Source organism: Perca fluviatilis, chromosome 4 (assembly GCF_010015445.1).
Source record: "Perca fluviatilis chromosome 4, GENO_Pfluv_1.0, whole genome shotgun sequence".
In the NCBI taxonomy this organism is placed as follows: Eukaryota; Metazoa; Chordata; class Actinopteri; order Perciformes; family Percidae; genus Perca; species Perca fluviatilis.
In genome coordinates this window covers 3,018,500-3,040,999 of record NC_053115.1, presented here as the reverse complement: position 1 = coordinate 3,040,999, position 22,500 = coordinate 3,018,500, and the positions used below count along the sequence as shown (strand labels likewise).

Sequence of the window (22,500 nt, the reverse complement as noted above, 5' to 3'; positions counted from 1 at the left end):
TTTTCCCATGTCTTTTTCATGACTTTTCCCATGAAGGTTTCATGACTTTTTTCCATCACTTTTTCATGACTCTTCCCATGTCTTTTTCATGACTTTCCCATGACTTTCCCATGACTTTCCCATGACTTTTTCATGACTTTTCCATGACTTTCCTATGACTTTCCCATGACTTTCCCATGACTTTTCCATCACTTTTTCATGACTCTTCCCATGGCTTTTCATGACTTTCCCATGACTTTCCCATGACTTTTCCATGACTTTTTCATGACTCTTCCCATGGCTTTTTCATGACTTTCCCATGACTTTCCCATGACTTTTCCATGACTTTTCCATGACTTTCCTATGACTTTCCTATGACTTTTCCATGACTTTCCCATGACTTTCCCATGACTGTTTCATGACTGTTTTCATGACTGTTTTCATGACTTTTTCCATGACTTTTTCCATGACTCTTCCCATGTCTTTTTCATGACTTTTCCCATGAAGGTTTCATGACTTTTTTCCATGACTTTTCCATGACTTTTCCCATGTCTTTTTCATGACTTTTCCCATGAAGGTTTCATGACTTTTTTCCATGACTTTTTCATGACTCTTCCCATGGCTTTTCCATGACTTTTCCATGACTTTTATATGCCTTTTATATGACTTTTCCATGACTTTTATATGCCTTTTATATGACTTTTCCATGACTTTTTCCATGACTTTCCTATGACTTTTTCATGACTTTTTCATGACTTTTCCATGACTTTCCTATGACTTTCCTATGACTTTTCCATGACTTTTCCATGACTTTCCCATGACTGTTTCATGACTGTTTTCATGACTTTTTCCATGACTTTTTCCATGACTTTTCCCATGACTTTTCCCATGTCTTTTTCATGACTTTTCCCATGAAGGTTTCATGACTTTTTTCCATGACTTTTCCATGACTTTTCCCATGTCTTTTTCATGACTTTTCCCATGAAGGTTTCATGACTTTTTTCCATGACTTTTTCATGACTCTTCCCATGGCTTTTTCATGACTTTTCCATGACTTTTATATGACTTTTATATGACTTTTCCATGACTTTTTCTGACTTTTTCCATGACTTTCCTATGACTTTTTCATGACTTTTCCATGACTTTCCTATGACTTTTCCATGACTTTTCCATGACTTTTTCCATGACTTTTTCCCATGACTTTTTCCATGACTTTTCCCATGACTCTTCCCATGTCTTTTTCATGACTTTTCCCATGAAGGTTTCATGACTTTTTTCCATGACTTTTTCCATGACTTTCCTATGACTTTTCCATGACTTTTCCATGACTTTTCCTATGACTTTTTCATGACTTTTCCATGACTTTCCTATGACTTTCCTATGACTTTTCCATGACTGTTTCATGACTGTTTCATGACTGTTTCATGACTGTTTCATGACTTTTTCCATGACTTTTTCCATGACTTTTTCCATGACTTTTTCCATGTCTTTTTCATGACTTTTCCCATGAAGGTTTCATGACTTTTTTCCATGACTTTTCCCATGTCTTTTTCATGACTTTTCCCATGAAGGTTTCATGACTTTTTTCCATGACTTTTTCATGACTCTTCCCATGGCTTTTTCATGACTTTTCCATGACTTTTCCATGACTTTTATATGCCTTTTATATGACTTTTCCATGACTTTTATATGCCTTTTATATGACTTTTCCATGACTTTTTCCATGACTTTCCTATGACTTTTCGCGACTTTTCACAGACTTTCCGGCTCTATGACTTTCCTATGACTTTTCCGGACTTTTCCATGACTTTCCCATGACTGTTTCATGACTGTTTTCATGACTTTTTCCATGACTTTTTCCATGACTTTTCCCATGTCTTTTTCATGACTTTTCCCATGAAGGTTTCATGACTTTTTTCCATGACTTTTCCCATGTCTTTTTCATGACCTTTCCCATGAAGGTTTCATGACTTTTTCCATGACTTTTTCATGACTCTTCCCATGGCTTTTCCATGACTTTTCCATGACTTTTATATGCCTTTTATATGACTTTTCCATGACTTTTATATGCCTTTTATATGACTTTTCCATGACTTTTATATGCCTTTTATATGACTTTTCCATGACTTTTTCCATGACTTTCCTATGACTTTTTCATGACTTTTTCATGACTTTCCTATGACTTTCCTATGACTTTTCCATGACTTTCCCATGACTGTTTCATGACTGTTTTCATGACTTTTTCCATGACTTTTTCCATGACTTTTTCCATGACTCTTCCCATGTCTTTTTCATGACTTTTCCCATGAAGGTTTCATGACTTTTTTCCATGACTTTTTCATGACTCTTCCCATGACTCTTCCCATGGCTTTTTCATGACTTTTCCATGACTTTTATATGACTTTTCCATGACTTTTTCCATGACTTTCCTATGACTTTTTCATGACTTTTCCATGACTTTCCTATGACTTTTCCATGACTTTTCCATGACTTTTTCCATGACTTTTTCCCATGACTTTTTCCCATGACTCTTCCCATGTCTTTTTCATGACTTTTCCCATGAAGGTTTCATGACTTTTTTCCATCACTTTTTCATGACTCTTCCCATGGCTTTTTCATGACTTTTCCATGACTTTTCCATGACTTTTTCCATGACTTTCCTATGACTTTTCCATGACTTTTCCATGACTTTTTCCCATGACTTTTCCCATGACTCTTCCCATGTCTTTTTCATGACTTTTCCCATGAAGGTTTCATGACTTTTTTCCATCACTTTTTCATGACTCTTCCCATGGCTTTTTCATGACTTTTCCATGACTTTTTCCATGACTTTCCTATGACTTTTTCATGACTTTTCCATGACTTTCCCATGGCTTTTTCATGACTGTTTCATGACTGTTTCATGACTTTTCCATGACTTTTTCATGACTTTTTCATGACTTTTTCATGGCTGTTTCATGACTTTTCCATGACTTTTCCATGACTTTTCCATGACTTTTCCCATGACTTTTCCATGACTTTTCCATGACTGTTTCATGACTTTTCCCATGACTTTTTCATGACTCTTCCCATGACTTTTCCATGAATTTTCCATGACTGTTTCATGACTTTTTCCATGGCTTTTCCCATGACTTTTCCATGACTTTTCCATGACCTTTCCTTGACTTTTCCCACGACTTTTCCCATGAATTTTTCATGACCTTTCCATGACTTTTCGGCAAATTTCCATGACTATGTATTCCTGTAAATGTCAGTCGACATTCTACAATAAGAATAGCGATGCACCGATGTGAAAATTGTGGCCGATACCGATAACCGATATTAATATTGCTGTCATGGCCGATACAGATATTTACCGATGCCGATATCTCGGTATAGAAAACACATTTTTATGATAATCAAATAAAGAACTATTTTCCAAATCACAACTACTTCAAATGTGATTAACACTCTTTGGGAATAAATGTATGTGTGTGTACTTTGACTTTTTTTAAGTTTGGCTCCCGTGCGCTAACATGGAGGAGGGTGGGGTGTATGACCTGTACTGCAGCCAGCCACAAAGGGGCCATCCAGATGTTTTGGTTTCACTTATACAGTCTATGAATCAGCCCCAGGGCTGAACTCAGGAAGGATTTATAAGACCTGTCTCCCACTGAAAATGTGTGGTGTATTATATGAAGCGCCAAAATTCGATAACGGAGCCCCCGGACTGTGGAGCAGCTGAAGTCGTACATCAAGCAGGAATGGGAAAGAAGTCCACCTACAGTACAACGCTTCAACAATGACTGTCCTCAGCAGTGTTTCCCACCGATTAGAAACCAATTTGTGGCGCGTGGGGGAGTGAAATACTTATTTTTGTAACAATCAAGTATCAAAAACTGAGGAGGACGCGCTGTTGGATGCTGTCCTCCTCTCCTACTCTTTCTTCATTGCCTAACAAATCTCTCTCTCTCTCTCTCTCTCTGTGATCCTGTCTTTATGATTGAGCAGCCCTGGTTGAAGCCTGAAAATATTGTTAACAGATTAATAACATAACTAATTACACTGGTGGGAATGTTCAGCTCTGTTTCAGCGCCAACATTAACACACTGACAACATTGTGTTCATTGTGTTTTTCATACAGCCCAGCAGGCCCGGTGTGATGCTGCACCCTACAGCCCAGCAGGCCCGGTGTGATGCTGCACCATACAGCCCAGCAGGCCCGGTGTGATGCTGCACCATACAGCCCAGCAGGCCTGGTGTGATGCTCCACCATACAGCCCAGCGACCCCGGTGTGATGTGACACCATACAAAGGCAGGCGTGTGAGCCAGCAGGCCAGGCGGCCTTGTGATGCTGCCCAAGCCCAGCAGAACTGGCTGTCATGCTCCACCATACAGCCCAGCAGGCCCGGTGTGATGCTGCACCATAGAGCCCAGCAGGCCCGGTGTGATGCTGCACCATACAGCCCAGCAGGCCCGGTGTGATGCTCCACCATACAGCCCAGCAGGCCCGGTGTGATGCTGCACCATACAGCCCAGCAGGCCCGGTGTGATGCTCCACCATACAGCCCAGCAGGCCCGGTGTGATGCTGCACCATACAGCCCAGCAGGCCCGGTGTGATGCTGCACCATAGAGCCCAGCAGGCCCGGTGTGATGCTGCACCATACAGCCCAGCAGGCCCGGTGTGATGCTGCACCATACAGCCCAGCAGGCCTGGTGTGATGCTGCACCATACAGCCCAGCAGGCCTGGTGTGATGCTGCACCATAGAGCCCAGCAGGCCCGGTGTGATGCTGCACCATACAGCCCAGCAGGCCCGGTGTGATGCTGCACCATACAGCCCAGCAGGCCCGGTGTGATGCTGCACCATACAGCCCAGCAGGCCCGTGTGTATGCTGCACCATACAGCCCAGCAGGCCCGGTGTTTGATGCCCCACCATACAGCCCAGCAGGCCCGGTGTGATGCTGCACCATACAGCCCAGCAGGCCGGGTGTGATGCTCCACCATACAGCCCAGCAGGCCTGGTGTGATGCTGCACCATACAGCCCAGCAGGCCCGGTGTGATGCTGCACCATACAGCCCAGCAGGCCCGGTGTGATGCTGCACCATACAGCCCAGCAGGCCCGGTGTGATGCTGCACCATACAGCCCAGCAGGCCCGGTGTGATGCTCCACCATACAGCCCAGCAGGCCCGGTGTGATGCTCCACCATACAGCCCAGCAGGCCCGGTTGGTGTGTGCACCACACAGCCCAGCAGGCCCGGTGTGTATGCTGCACCATACAGCCCAGCAGGCCGGTGTGATGCTCCACCATACAGCCCAGCAGGCCCGGTGTGATGCTCCACCATACAGCCCAGCAGGCTCGTGTGGTGCTCCACCATACAGCCCAGCAGGCCCGGTGTGATGCTGCACCATACAGCCCAGCAGGCCCGGTGTGATGCTCCACCATACAGCCCAGCAGGCCCGTGTGTTTTTTTTGTTTTTTTTTTTTTTTTTTTTTGTAAGGTGTTGTTTTCCTACCCCAAGAAGGGTGTGATGCTCCACCATACAGCCCAGCAGGCCCGGTGTGATGCTGCACCATACAGCCCAGCAGGCCCGGGTGTGGAAGAAAGAAAAGGTGTGTGTGATGATACAGTTTAGCGGCGAAGAGGGGGGGGGGGTGGTGGAGGGTGATAAACAGACCAGGGGGGGGGGGTGCGGCGCGGTGCGGCACGAGAGGGGGGGGGGGGGGTGGTGCGGCGCGGGGCGGGGGGGGGGGGGGGGGGGGGCGGCGGCGCGGCGGGGGGGGGGGGGGGGGGGGCCCCCCCGCCGGCGCGGGGGGGGGGGTGTGGTGGGGGTGTTTGGGGGAGACACTGCACATGAATATGGCATAGCTTTCTCCCCACCCAATTAGGCTAATAAAGTAATGATTAAAAAAAACACAAATGCCTGATCAAGGGCCCAACCAGAGGATAGTGGAGGGAAATATCTAAACTCTAGAGCTCAGATATTTCCCTCAAAACATTTGATACTAGTATCAAGTGTTTTCTATGAAGTCCAAAGGTCAAGACACACAAGTCCCAAGTCAAGTCCAACAAGTAGTGATGCACCGATGTGAAAATTGTGGCCGATACAGATAACCAATATTAATATTGCTGTCATGGCCGATACCGAAAATAACCGATGTCGATATCTCTGCATAGAGAACAAATTTTTATGATAATCAAATAAAGAACTATTTTCCAAAACGCATTTTATTTTTTTTACTTTTGTGATTTATTTTCCGAAATGACTGATATTGGGCACTTTTTACCTGTGTGCAAACTATGACTGTCATCAGAACAATTAATATTTATATAATTATATATATAATTTGACATCGAACCGATACCGATGCGTTAAAAAAAAATGACCACATCGGCGGCCGATATATCGCGCACAACAACCAACAAGTCTCAAGTAAAAATGAACAACATCCACGTCATGTTTAGGTTTTGATGTCTAATGAGCTGAACAAAATGTGTAAAAACCAGCAGAAAGAAATGACCTACTTTCCCGGCTCTAGACTACATAAAACGGGACTGTGTGGCAGTTATTTCAGCAAAGAAACATGTTCCTGATGGATTATTTCTTCCCTCAGGGTGTCAGGTGACTGACAGGAGGCAGAGCAGAGATCTGAAAACACTTATCTCAGCACAATGAGGGGAGGATCAAACAGACTCTTTACTGAGGAGGATTACCTCACCCTGTGGAAGATAGTACTGTATTAAGCAGGTGGCTTCTTCTTCTTTTCCTGAAGTAAACAAGCATTCTTACCTTTCTTCACCTTCTTCTGCAGTTTGATAGTGTCTGACGATTTCTTCTTGATGTCAGCTCTGGCCTTCTTGTACTCTGAACAGCAAGAACAAGCCGGCAGTGAGAGAGAGTTTGTGTCAGTGCATGTCTGTGCAGGTCTGTGTGTTAGCATATTGGCATACCTTTAGCATGGTCTTTGTCCAGCTGACTGGCCACTTTTTTCCACTCCTCCATCTTCAACTCCAGCGGAGTGACAAGACCTTCTGAGAGAGCTCTGAAAGAAAAAGATTTAAAGTCTCAATCGTTTGAGATCGGCTCGCATTTGCACTATAGGTGTGTGTACATAAATTTGTCATACCTGCCCAGGGACTACATGTGGAAATTAGCAATTGTTGCTATAACCTGGCCCAAGACATATTCTCTTGTTTAACAAGTTTAATGTTTATTTGTGCTCTGTCCCTGTTTCAAATAAATCAATTTCCAATTCCAACTACAGTACAAGTTTACAGGACATCAAAGTTAAAGCAGGGAGTACAGGAGCTCAGCAAATTAGCAGTTTAGATAGTTGGATTAAACTGGGGACTTCTTGAAAACAATGTGGCCTCGTAGACTTAAACCTGCAATAACTGAATGTTTTCATATTGTCGTTTGACATTTTTATTACAAAAATAGTAACTATAGGCGCATACATGTTAAGCTGTGTGATGGCTGTTGAGTTAAATAATGATAAAAAACTGTGAGAATTAAGACCAAGTGGTAACAAAAAAACCTTTCTTATTCTCGAATGGATGAACATTATTTAACCGGAGAGCTATACTGTGTGTGTGTGTGTGTGTGTGTGTGTGTGTGTGTGTGTGTGTGTGTGTGTGTGTGTGTGTGTGTGTGTGTGTGTGTGTGTGTTTGTGTGTGTGTGTGTCTCATCTGACTGACAGCTTCTCTAATGACAGCAGACAGTAATGACACAGAAATGGAATGTTGTATCACACACACGATACATCTGCGCACACACACACACACACACACACACACACAGTGTGTGGAATATGTCAGTTGACAGTAATTATAATCTAGTTCCCAAATGTGTCATCACATCATTCACAGCTTCCCCTGTTTCACCTTCTCCATACCCAGTGTGCGTGCACGTGTGTGTGTGTGTGTGTGTGTGTGTGTGTGTGTGTGTGTGTGTGCGTGTGTGTGTCGAGCGCCTTACGTGGTGAACAGTTTGAGCTTGGACTCGATGCTGCGGTGTCTCATACACATCCTGGTTAGCGCTGAGCCAATCTCCTTGGTGGCACCTGAAAAAAACAAACAAATAGCGTTTCAAAATATAGCTAAAAATGTACAACATACACACAAATGAAGACATAGCAGGACATGTTGTAGCATTTAGCGCTTGTTTTATTTCCAGCAGTGCACTCACGAATGAATTAATATAACATAAATGTCATAATAGGTCAGAGGCAGGGCTGGATAATATTCCCAATAAATCGGATTTACCTCGATAGCAATACATATTACAATACTTTTTAATTTAATGTGTATTATATGTAATTTAATAACTTACTGTGTAATCACAGTACGACTAGTTAAAGACACTGGGCTTCTGGCTGGTCATTGGTTGTTGCAGCTACAGTATTGTCACTTTCAAGACATGCATTTAAAATTGTAACAGGTCTGTCGGATAGTCACTGAGGCAGTAATTCGAAAAATTTTGTTTATCGTCCAGCCCAGGTTAGAAGCAGCCAGAAATAAAATGTTTTACAGGATAACAGGAACCTTTTGCTTCCTAAATTATGGATGTGCTATTGAACATTAATCGATGTAACACAAGATTCACATGAAGCCGATTTGTATTTAATATTTAAGTATTTGAACATTAATTCAGATTTGTGCAACATTTGGACGTAAACATAAATGTTTACACAGACAGGGAGAGAAGGAAAAGAGCTGAATCACACACACACACACACACACACACACACACACACACACACACACACACACACACACACACACACACACACACACACACACACACACACACACACACACAAACACACACACACACACAGACACGCGAGACAGCACGCAACACACACACACACACACACACACACACACACAGACACGCAGAGACACACAATAACACACAACACACACACACACACACACACACACACACACACACACACACACACACACACACACACACACACAGACACGCAGAGACACACACACACACACACAGACACGCAGAGACACACACACACACACACACACACAACACACACAAAACACACACACACACAAAATAACAACACGAACACACCACACACACGCACGCAGAGACAGGCACTACAATAATACCAATAACACACCCATACATAATACACAAATCACAATAATACCACAGCACGCAATACACATATCACATCACACACAGACACGCAGACAGGCACCATCACATCAACATACAATATCACATACCAATACATAATAACCTATCAATACATCATCACACACACAGACGCAGCATCACATCAATATCATCTATTGAAATCAATATCAACAATATCACACGAGGAAGTAACGCCAATAATACCACCCAACAATATCAATACACGAGACAGGCCGTTTAACTCCAAATATAAGAGCTATCATCACAATATCACGAGTAGCATCACAATAATCATCGAAAACGCTATCATATAATAAAATCGCAGACACTATCACATCATCATCATCATCACTAAGCACGCATCATCACAATATCCGAATCAATAATACATACACCATCATCAGAGAAGGATATCACATCATCAATAATAACAATATCACACGACAAGATAATAAACGCCACATCTATCATAATCAAGACATCAATAATAATAATAATATCATCATCGTGAGATAGGTAGTAACCACGCATCATCAATACCACATAACATCATCATCATAACGCGACACGCAGACATCAATAATAACAATCATCACATCACACACACACAACAATAATAACATTACGCAGAATACACTAATAATACCATCATCAATATCAATAATATCATCATCATCACATATCATCAACGAGACAGTTAGGCACGCCATCAATCATCACAACACATCATCATCAACACACAACACCACAACACACAATATCACACCACACAATATCAATAATATCAACATCACATCATCAACCCAGCACATACAACAGCATCAATAACATCATACAAATCATCACTCCAATTATAGTACGGACATACCACAGACCTGTAAAGATGTGCTGCTTGTCTCTGTTTTATGTCATTATTAAATGATTATTTGGGGGTAAATTGTGATGATTATTTTTTTCATGGGACTAAACAATTAATCTAGAAAATAACTGAAAACAATCGTTAGCCGGAGCCCGGGACCGGATACTGTCGGTCACACTGTTCATCAGTCAAACGTGCAATGCATGAACGTTTGTTTTATAATCCCTCGACTCTGTGATGGAACAACGTGACGCAGCACATCTACACGGAGAGTCTGAACTGTGCGGGTTCCCGGCGACGCGCTGCATGTCATTTGAATATCTAAATCTGAGAGCTGCGCTGGAGGAAGGAAGCACAGCTACAACACAGAGTTACATAAAAAAAAACAATCAGTGAACACATCAGCAGTGTGGGTGTGTTCATTCAAACAGCTCCAGCACTAACAGGAAGTAAGGCCAGAGTAAAAACCTGGACTGTACACATGTGAGACTCGTTTAAAGGTCCCATGACATGGTGCTCTTTGGATGCTTTTATATAGACCTTAGTGGTCCCCTAATACTGTATCTGAAGTCTCTTTTATATAGGCCTTAGTGGTCCCCTAATACTGTATCTGAAGTCTCTTTTATATAGACCTTAGTGGTCCCCCTAATACTGTATCTGAAGTCTCTTTTATATAGACCTTAGTGGTCCCCTAATACTGTATCTGAAGTCTCTTTTATATAGACCTTAGTGGTCCTACTACATGTATCCTGAAGTTCTCTTTTATATAGACCTTAGTGGTCCCCTAATACTGTATCTGAAGTCTCTTTTATATAGGCCTTAGTGGTCCCCTAATACTGTACCTGAAGTCTCTTTTATATAGACCTTAGTGGTCCCCTAATGCGTATCTAAAGTCTCTCTTTTATATAGGCCTTAGTGGTCCCCTAATACTGTACCTGAAGTCTCTTTTATATAGCGTGGTCCCCTAATATTATCTGAAATCTCTCTATTATATTATGCCTTTCTTTTACTGTAACTGTACCTTTTATTTATATGGGCCTTAGTGTGTCCGTAATTATTTTCTTTTATAGGGTGTGGTCCCTAATACTGTATCTGAAGTCTCTTTTATGTAGACCTTAGTGGTCCCCTAATACTGTATCTGAAGTCTCTTTTATATAGACTTTAGTGGTCCCCTAATACTGTATCTGAAGTCTCTTTTATATAGGCCTTAGTGGTCCCCTAATACTGTATCTGAAGTCTCTTTTATATAGGCCTTAATGGTGCCCTAATACTGTATCTGAAGTCTCTTTTATATAGACCTTAGTGGTCCCCTAATACTGTATCTGAAGTCTCTTTATATAGACCTTAGTGGTCCCCTAATACTGTATCTGAAGTCTCTTTTATATAGGCCTTAGTGGTCCCCTAATACTGTATCTGAAGTCTCTTTTATATAGGCCTTAGTGGTCCCCTAATACTGTATCTGAAGTTTCTTTCCCGAAATTCAGCCTTGGTGCAGAATTACAGCCACTAGAGCCATAAGGGGAGGTAACCTTTCCCCTTATGACCTCATAAGGAGAAGATTCCTGATTGGCTCATCTGAGCTTTCATTTTCTCAAAGGCAGAGCAGGATACCCAGGGCTCGGTTTACACCTATCACCATTTCTAGCCACTGGGGGACCATAGGCAGGCTGGAGGAAACTCATATTAATGTAAAAAAAAACAAAAAAAACTCATAAAGTCAAGTTTTCATGCCATGGCACCTTTAACGCACTCCCTCCTTCCATCCCTCCCTCTCCTGTATGTAATCTAGCCTCCATCCACCTCTATACATCCATTCTTCCCTCTCTCCTTCCTCTGTTTCTTATTCATCTGTCCCTCACTGCCCTTTATCTGTCCTTCTGCCTCTCTCTCCATCTGTCCCTCTCCTCCTCCTCCTCCTCCTCCTCCTCCTCCTCCGTTCTACTCAAAACTAAAACATATTATCGGCCTCACATACACAAAACGTGGCAGAGTGCTAGTACACACACACATAAACTCAGGTATGAGCCGTGGGTTAAACGTGAAGGGTGTGGCGAGGTGCGTTTGCTTTATTTGCCTTTCCCTCCCTGTTGCAGCTCGGAGCTCAGTGAACATTAAAATCTAAAACCGCAGCGTTGGGAGAGGTTTCAAAAGTCTGTCATGCAATGCTCTGAGTGTGTGAGAGTGTGTGAGTGTGTGTGTGTGTGTGTGTGTGTGTGTGTGTGTGTGTGTGTGTGTGTGTTCAATCCTGTCTGGTTTAAAAGCTAGTCCACAATGTTTTGCTTTTTATTTAATTAAAATAAAAGATGACATTATTTCAGGTTCAGGCCAAACAGAGAGAGAGCACGAATGAAATGTTGGTAAAATGATTCCAAATATTATTCTGAATTTAACATGTATTACCTGCAGGTCTAGGTAACATGCATTACCTGCAGGTCTAGGTAACATGTATTACCTGCAGGTCTAGGTAACATGCATTACCTGCAGGCCTAGGTAACATGCATTACCTGCAGGTCTAGGTAACATGTATTACCTGCAGGTCTAGGTAACATGTATTACCTGCAGGTCTAGGTAACATGCATTACCTGCAGGTCTAGGTAACATGTATTACCTGCAGGCCTAGGTAACATGTATTACCTGCAGGTCTAGGTAACATGCATTACCTGCAGGTCTAGGTAACATGCATTACCTGCAGGTCTAGGTAACATGTATTACCTGCAGGTCTAGGTAACATGTACTACCTTGCAGGTCTAGGTAACATGTACCTGCAGGTCTAGGTAACATGCATTACCTGCAGGTCTAGGTAACATGTATTACCTGCAGGCCTAGGTAACATGTATTACCTGCAGGTCTAGGTAACATGCATTACCTGCAGGTCTAGGTAACATGCATTACCTACAGGTCTAGGTAACATGCATTACCTACAGGTCTAGGTAACATGCATTACCTACAGGCCTAGGTAACATGCATTACCTGCAGGTCTAGGTAACATGCATTACCTACAGGTCTAGGTAACATGCATTACCTACAGGTCTAGGTAACATGCATTACCTACAGGTCTAGGTAACATGTATTACCTACAGGTCTAGGTAACATGCATTACCTGCAGGTCTAGGTAACATGCATTACCTGCAGGTCTAGGTAACATGCATTACCTGCAGGTCTAGGTAACATGTATTACCTGCAGGCCTAGGTAACATGCATTACCTGCAGGTCTAGGTAACATGTATTACCTACAAATTACGTAATTTACCTGCGGTCTAGGTAACATGCATTACCTGCAGGTCTAGGTAACATGCATTACCTGCAGGTCTAGGTAACATGTATTACCTGCAGGTCTAGTAATATGTATTACCTGCAGGTCTAGTACATGCACTACCTGCAGGTCTAGGTAACATGTATTACCTGCAGGTCTAGGTAACATGCACTACCTGCAGGTCTAGGTAACATGCATTACCTGCAGGTCTAGGTAACATGTATTACCTGCAGGTCTAGGTAACATGTATCACCTGCAGGTCTAGGTAACATGCATTACCTGCAGGTCTAGGTAACATGTATTACCTGCAGGTCTAGGTAACATGCGTTACCTGCAGGTCTAGGTAACATGTATTACCTGCAGGTCTAGGTAACATGTATTACCTGCAGGTCTAGGTAACATGCATTACCTGCAGGTCTAGGTAACATGTATTACCTGCAGGCCTAGGTAACATACATTACCTACAGGCCTAGGTAACATGCATTACCTACAGGTCTAGGTAACATGCATTACCTACAGGTCTAGGTAACATGTATTACCTACAGGTCTAGGTAACATGTATTACCTACAGGTCTAGGTAACATGCATTACCTACAGGTCTAGGTAACATGTATTACCTGCAGGTCTAGGTAACATGCATTACCTGCAGGTCTAGGTAACATGCATTACCTGCAGGTCTAGGTAACATGTATTACCTGCAGGTCTAGGTAACATGTATTATCAACAGGATTCTGAATAATATGCACAAACATTGCAACGCTGACGTTTTTGAAGAAGGTGGTCGAAGGAACGAAAGGAGGCTGTGATTGGATCTTTGCCCGGACCCGACAGGACCCGATGGGTTCGGTCGGCTCGGGCTTGCGCTCCGGGTTGCGCGGTAAATGAGCGGTCAGGTGATGCGTGAAAATGGATGCTGAGGAGGTGAAACCGAGGCTGGCCTCTGGAGGACTTCTTTTATTTCTTTGTTCCAACTTCCAAGTGGCCTACAGCCTCCGATAGTCACGAATAAATGATGTTAAATAAATGTATTAATGACTCATTCTTGACAAAAGGCGAAAGAGCTGTGTGTGTGTGTGTGTGTGTGTGTGTGTGTGTGTGTGTGTGTGTGTGTGTGTGTGTACATTTGAATAATGTCGGGCTGTAAACAGGAATAGTAGTGAAATATTAATTTTAATTAGTCATGGAAACAGCAGAGTTGGAAAATTGTCTTTTTCTGAATAAGGATAAAAACCTAAATATTATGTGCATGTAAATGCTGTCAGCGAGGGCAATCATTTTACTTATCGGCTTTCGTTTTCTTTTACAAATAACTTTCGGTGGTGTCAACACATTCCCCGCGCGGTGTAACTGTCACTAAAACTTTCACCATCAATAAAACTACAACTAGGATACAAAGAAAACTACAAGTCTACTTTGAAGCTGCACTGAAACTGCAGCTTCATTCACACGCAATGCCATTTCAAAATCTGTAGTATCACAGTATACTGCCCAGCCCGGTTTATCATCGTAAATATTCCTTTAGCAACACATAATTACAACACGTGTGACAGAGCCCGTGTGTGTGTGTGTGTGTGTGTGTGTGTGTGTGTGTGTGTGTGTGTGTGTGTGTGTGTGTGTGTGTGTGTGTGTGTGTGGTAGCCAGGTGCTAAACTGTGTAGGCGTGTGTTGCTTTTGTGTTCAGACATGTCTAATGGATCTCAGAATCGACTGAAGGGGAAAAAAATGCAACGTGACGAGATCAGACAGACTCGGTGTGCGAGTCAGTTCGTTTGTGATGTTCCCTTTCCGTTTCGTTCTGGTTTTAACTCGCCGTTTATTCGCGGCTCGGAAGACGCTGGATCAGTTACGCGTTTGAGTTCATCGGTACGGAACGAAAGAGACGTGTGACATTTGATTAAGCGAGCTCCGAGCGTGTGCGCAGAGTCTCCTGTAAGTACACTTCACGGTCAAAAGTATGTGGACGCCTGAACATGACACCCACAGGTCAGACTGATCTCGTGAAGTGGCTCATGTACGACACGCCAACTCGTACGCCATTATTGGCGTGTTATCAAGACGCGTACTGGCTTTTTAGCGCGTTTATCAACGCAAAGTAGTAGTATGAAAAGGCCGAAAATCTGCCTAGGGAGCTTGGTCAGGGGAGGGAGGACGGGTCAAACAACACAGGACTTTCACCCAGGACACTGGGTCACATTTCCTTTCCACGTTACATGAGACAACGTCTCTCACACACACACACACACACACACACACACACACACACACACACACACACACACACACACACAACACAAAAAAACACACACACACACACACACACACACACACACACACAGGTTTGTGGCACTATCTTTGTGGGGACCCGTCATTTGACATAATGCTTCCCTAGCCCGTTACCCTACCTTAACCATCACAACTAATGCTTAACCTTAACCCTTACCTCACCACAACAAAACAAAACCACCCCACCAACACAAACAAATGTCTACCACCCCACAACCCACACAACAAACAACCAACCACAACTACCACCCTAACCTACAACTAAATAACAACCCTACCCCACCTAACCAACCACAAACCACCACCAAACAAAAACAAACAACACAAAGACACCCCACCTTAACCATCCAACTAAATTCACCCAACCCCCCCACCATAACCATAACCCAATCTATCCCTAATCCTAAAACCAAGTCTTAACCCTCAATCGGCCCTTTAAAGTTGTGGGGTCCAGTATTTTGGCCCCACAAAGCTGTCGGGACCCCACAAGTATACTGGACTCCCGGTTGTTGGACGCCACGAATATAGTGAAACAAGAACACACCCACACACACACACACCCACACACACCCACACACACACACACACACACACACCTGCCTCGTTCTCTGTATTTTCAAATATGCCGCACTTTCGCCGCATAAATTGCCGATTTCCGCGCAAAATATGCGGTGCTTGCATGATTTCATAATCCCCGCATAATATATCTTATAGGGGTGGGAATCAGCAGAGGCCTCACGATACGATATCATCACGATACTTAGGTCACGATACGATATTATTGCGATTTTAAAGATATTGCAATATTCTGCGATATATTGCAATTACTTCAAATTTTTCCCAATTTCAAATTATGTCCCCAAAAGGAAATTTAGTCAACATCTGTTTTATCTAAAAAGATAAATTTCTCCGTTTGTTCATCTCACTTCACTTTTATTGCTGCAAAATCAGATTGTCAAGCAGACAGACTGACCAACACATATATATAATGATAGATCGATACTTGGCGTCTGTGTATCGATACAGTATTGCCACGGAAAATATTGCGATACTATGCTGTATCGATTTTTCCCCCCACCCCTAATATCTTAGCAGAAAGTTGAAAAAAGTTGCGTTTACTTCACACGAGAGCAGCCGTTTTCCCCTGTTGCCATGGGAACGTTATGAAGTGACGTAATCACGCGACGTGAACATCATCGAAAAGCAGGGTGCTGGTGGGGGGAAATCACTTTTCTTTTCTTTCACTTCTTCATCAAACTGCAGTTTTTGCAAGTTCCTGCAATTTCATCGCATAAAATTGCATAAATATCATGTATATATTCCATCGCATTTTTTAAGAAAACGTGCCGCATAATTAAGGATTTTTGCCCCGCAACAATCACAAAAAAACTGCAGTAGATGCAGTAGTACAATGTCTTCCTCTGATGTAGACGTAGCCTACGCTGTAAGTCAGTAGTAGGCTATACAGCAGAGGTGCATATGAAGTTTGTCTGTCTGTTTATTTAGGATCCTCATTAGCTCCTGCATTGCAGGTGCTATTCTTCCTGAGGTCCTTACAACTCACTTGTAACTGTGACAATGCAATAATACATACACATATCATAAACAAATTACAAATAAAACTAAACATACACTATAATTTCTTGACAAAATACACACATAAGACTAGACAGACACATAGCTCCACCAGTGCAGTTATCGAACATTCCTTACTTTTAGGTTGAACAACTTTTTCTTTTCTTTTTTTACTATAAACAGGTACATCCACATACTATCGTACTATAACATGGCTTTCATCCTCTCTGGACACATCTCACAATTTCACAAACATACATATATTTTGTTAAACCTCAACCAATGTTTCTTTTTCTACTCAACTTCTTTAAACAATAAATAGGTTTTAACTAAAACTTTTAAATCTCCTTTTACTGCTTTCCTGTGTTATTTGTTCAGGTAACACATTCCTTTCTTGCATTGCTCTATACATGACCATACGCTTAACAATATTAGGCCCCGTCCACACGTACCAAAACGATCTTTTTTTTTTACCCGTCTTCCCTGGATTCGTTTCAAGAATAGTTGCGTCCAAACGAATCCACTTGTAAATGACTCAATACGCTACTTCATAGTCCAGGCCTATAGGCGGCGCTGTTTCTGCTACAGAAATTCACCAAAAAAACGGAGAAGAAGAGCATAGTCACTTCCACGTCCCATCCATGGTCCCATCATAACATGACTAGCTAGATTATCATTTTCTCTTAATACATCCGTGGACTATAATGACTTTCACCACTACTCGTTTTATAAAAGGCCGCCGCAAGAAAACGTGTCTTTGTTTACGTTGTATAATGTGCTGTTGGATTGCTTTTTATTTTGCATGATTGCAGCGCGCTAGCAGCGAGCTAACGTTAGCGCGCTAACGTTCGCTAGCTCTTACATCGGCAGTCAAACAAGAAAAAGACATCAATTTATTTTACATGCATGAATGATGTCTTTTTAATAATCTATACATTTTTCTTGCAGTAGCCTTTCTACGATAAGCCGTGGTAAAAGTTACTATAATCCGTTCAGGGAGTTGATAAGCAGACAGATTAGCTAGCTAGTTGATAAGTTGTCTACTTCCACTTTTATAAACGGATAGCCATAGCAGCTACGTTACTTCGCTGCTGGAGCGGTCAGCTACTTTAGCGATGTTTAACGTTGGCTACATAACGTTAGCAATATATCTTGTGTAGAATCCAGAGGGAAGGGTCAGGGAGCAGAGACTCAGTATTTAGATGAAGTGAGCTGGTGTAACCATGGAGATGGGACATGCTCGCTTAGCTTCTGCCCAAAGACACTTCTTTGGACAGTTGTGTGCGTCAGCGGCCGTGGGAGAGGGTGTAAAAGAGGGGTGTGGCGATGACATCATCGATACGGATCCGTATTCACCATCCATACGAAGCCAAACGAGAGCTGTTTTCGGATTTTTTCACCCTGAGACCTGGTTTCAAAAAAGTGCGTTTTCAGGCGGTGCGTTTGCAGGATTGGTCTGGACGGTCGGCCCAAACGATGCAAAACATGTGCGTTTGCACAAAAAAACGTTTCCGTGTAGACGGCCCCTTAGCCTCTGCTTTTGGTAAAGTAAAGTTACCTCTTGTAGCATGTCTAGTCGCATAGTCATGTATATCTAAACTAAGTGGTTTGGGGTCCTTCTGTAAGTCATTTTGGGGTACAATTTGGTTTCGAAGAATTCTACAAGCAGCACTACCACAGGCCAAGCAATCGGCCCGTTCCAAACATTTTCAGCGGACACTGCACTAGTATATTTAAAGTGACCACGGTGTGATTTCTGAGAGGACCTGTACCCTAAATCTAATCTAAAGTCTGTAGAATGTGTTTTGTAGGCTGGGACGACTCTGCAGCACCGCAATACTTAAAGTGATGGTTCGGAGTAATTTCACCCTAGGGTCCTTTGCACCACGACCTCGAGCCAAACACCCCCCCAGAAGCTTTTTTTCCACCTGGGTCAAACATTGGGAGAGTTAGCGTAGCGTAGCGTTATCAGCTGAATAGCTTAGCGCAGAGGCTAATGGATCCGAAGTGTCTCTTAACATTACCCCACTAATAAGGCCCGAAATGATACCAAACGTCTACACTAGTACAAATAGGTTATGCACTCATAAAACGATGTATTGGAAAGTTTGTAAGTACTCCAGAAGTTTATGTAAATAACACTTGCCTGCTGGCTTCTGCTCTCTGCTGTTGCAGCAACCATCACTTTAATTCAGATTGGTATCTTGACACAAATATTCTGCCTTCTGCGATTTGGATAATGCACTTTGTCCACATTGTGGGTTTTCAATAAAATTGCATTTAATGGTGAAGCTCTAGCTGCTAGTGGTCAAACACCCCACATGGTACCTGTAATCTGCTGTCATAACAGCCACCACTCTTATCAGAAGACTTTGCACCAGATTTTGGAACCTGCCTGCAGGGATTTGCTCCCGTTTAGACACAAGGGGATTAGTGACGTCCAACCATGGATGTATAATAAGAACCGGATATGGTGTTCGGGGCAGAGCCCCCATTCATTCCTATGAGAGTTGCTTAGTGGCGCATGGAGCCATCATGGAGCCAGAAATTACCCAGCTGATCAACAGTAATTCTGCTTTGTGCGTTGGGTTGCAAAGGGGCTGAAAATTTCCAGAAACTTTCAATGGAAAGTTTAGCTGAGGAATTTTGGAAACATTCTTATTTGGAAACATTAATGGGAATTAATGGGAATTTGGATGGGATGTAGTCCTTGGGCTCAAATGCAGTGCTGCTGAATGCTGTTTTCTAGAGATGATCTGTGCAGTGGGTTAGGCCTCAATAGCCCTGCAGTAGGCTAAGTAGTAGCCCAAACCATTGACCTTTAGCTTAACATACCAAGGTAGCTGGCACACTGCCTTTGATTTACTATGGTTATGGTTATATGCGTGCTAAGCAGGGCTCAATCCGAGGGGCGGTATAAATGGCTTCTTTCAAATTCCCTCTGCACGCGATAGGATGGCGCTACAAGCAACCAGAGCAACGAAGAAGGTAGCGGAGCTAGCTGATAGTAGGGCTGCTCGATTATGGAAATAAAATAATAAATCACGATTATTTAACACGATTACTCGTTAACATTTGGATATAATGGATAGTGTCCAGGGTATAATCTGTTAGTGTCCTTTATCTCACAGAAAGAGTCTTTGGATCAGAATAACATCTGGTTTACTACTGTTACAGATATCACACATAACGTTACACAGCTAATGACCAGCTCCACAGACATAACACAATGTTCACTCACATCACATGTTCACTCACTATGACCACTACTACTGGCATTACTAAACATTGGGCCAATATATAAACAATAATGTCGCCGTCAGTGGGCTTATTTGCTAGCTAACCTTAGGAAGAATCCAGCACATAGACGGTACCTTAGAGTAACGTTAGGTGAAACAGGTGATTTAACATCCCTGCTCATTTACATACAGTTTAACAACTAAACTAAATGCTGAGGGAACATTACTATGTTTATTCATGTTGGTTTTGAGCAGTATGCCTATGCACCCCCACTAAGCTGGAAACAGTTGTAAACAGTGAGTGAAAACAACATCTATAGACATTATACTACAGGCAGAGGGACCGCAGGGTTAGCTAACGTTAGCTGTTCCCAGACAACTGAGTTGGTTTTGCCTTTTTTTGCTCACCAAACGCTGCTGCCATCTTTACTCGCGCTGAGTTTTTAAATTCAAGCGGATGATATGACCACGACTGGCCTCCCTGACTGGCTTCGGGAGGGGAAGATGTGCGCGTGCGTGTGACAAAATAAAAGCGTTCTTGCAAAACAGAACATAGCAAAATAATCGTTACACTATTGAAATTGAAATTCAATTAATTGCACAGCCCTAGTTGATAGATTAAACTTTAAACTCCGAACACATCTTCCTTTTTTAAGAAGGACTTCAGAGCCGTTCTTTGTTCTTTTCTCAAAGAAAAGCTGAACTCCAAGTCTTCCAGAAGACCTCTGTTCACCATCAGCAGCAGCAGCAGCCATAAGCCCCGCCCACCCACTCTATATACGATGTGATTGGCCTGACCACAGTTAGGTTTTCCCAGCTCAAAAGTCAACGGAGAGTAGCTAGACTGACATTTGCTGCCGCTAGGGTGCGTCTAGATTTCTAGGCTAATGTTCAATTTGCCATATTTAGCAATACAGTACAAAGCAGAAAGTGGTTTCTGATTGGCTTTGTTCCACGTTGTTTCCATACTTATTCTTGTGTGTGAAGTGTGAATGATTCAACAAAATAAATCCACCATAAACTCCTCTGGGTGGAAAATAAAAAGCTACTCCAGTCATTTCGTTTCCCTCCATTTTCCAAAGACAACGCCAGAGAGAGAGAGAGAGCTGTTCACCCTCCTACTAAACCCAGATTTTCCAGCTTCACTCTCCTCCTCACAGCTCATAATGTGGCCCTTTCACAAAAGTCTGCGTGTGCGTTTGTGTGTATTAATGCCTCTCAATTGACTAGTTTCCTGTGTTTTCTTTTCCTCCAAAATCGACTTCCTAAACTCTGGTGTCACTCTGAATGTGTTAGGTAGACAAACTTGATTGAACCTGCAAGTTAAATCTTAAGAAGGGAACATTTTTCATATTTAATATGTTTTCTTTTAAAGTGATCATATTCTGCTCATCTTCAGGTTCATAATTGTATTTAGAGGTTGTACCAGAACAGGTTTATGTGGTTTAATTTTCAAAAAAACACCATATTTTTGTGGTACTGCACATTGCTGCAGCTTCCTCTTTTCACCCTGTGTGTTGAGCTCTCTGTTTTAGCTACAGAGTGAGACCTCTCACTGATGTACCATCTTTGTTGGGAGTCGCACATGCTCAGTACCTAGGTAAGGACTACTAGCCAGTCAGAAGCAGAGTATGAGGGCGTGTCCTGACAGTACCTAGGTAAGGACTACTAGCCAGTCAGAAGCAGAGTATGAGGGCGTGTCCTGACAGTAGCTAGGTAAGGACTACTAGCCAGTCAGAAGCAGAGTATGAGGGCCCTGACAGTAGCTAGGTAAGGACTACTAGCCAGTCAGAAGCAGAGTATGAGGGGCCCTGACAGTAGCTAGGTAAGGACTACTAGCCAGTCAGAAGCAGAGTATGAGGGCGTGTCCTGACAGTACCTAGGTAAGGACTACTAGCCAGTCAGAAGCAGAGTATGAGGGCGTGCCATGCTAGCAGCTAGGCGAGCATTATAACGTGTGTTACAAAGTGACCATGTTTGTCTCTGAAGTAAAGGCTGGACTACAATAGAGCTGTTTGGAGCAGTTTCTGAACAGTGTTTTCTGTTGGAGATGGTAAGTCCCTTTGGAGGGGTGGAATTTGGGCTTTTTCACTTTGTAAACCTATAACATGCACAAAAAAAGATATATAACACAATAAAGGAAAGGGGAAATGCCAAAAA

General features: G+C 42.8%; 1 protein-coding gene across 1 annotated transcript in view; it reads right to left on the bottom strand.

Annotated features, from left to right (window-relative positions):
- Positions 1-22,500, bottom strand: part of mtss1 (MTSS I-BAR domain containing 1) — a 109,144-nt gene that overhangs the window by 32,271 nt on the left and 54,373 nt on the right. Inside the window, exons 4-6 of the mRNA XM_039798877.1 lie at positions 7,944-8,028; positions 6,916-7,007; positions 6,755-6,829 (exon numbers count right to left, since the gene is read on the bottom strand). Coding sequence (XP_039654811.1) covers positions 6,755-6,829; positions 6,916-7,007; positions 7,944-8,028 — 252 coding nt within the window. The remainder of the gene's footprint in view (positions 1-6,754; positions 6,830-6,915; positions 7,008-7,943; positions 8,029-22,500) is intronic.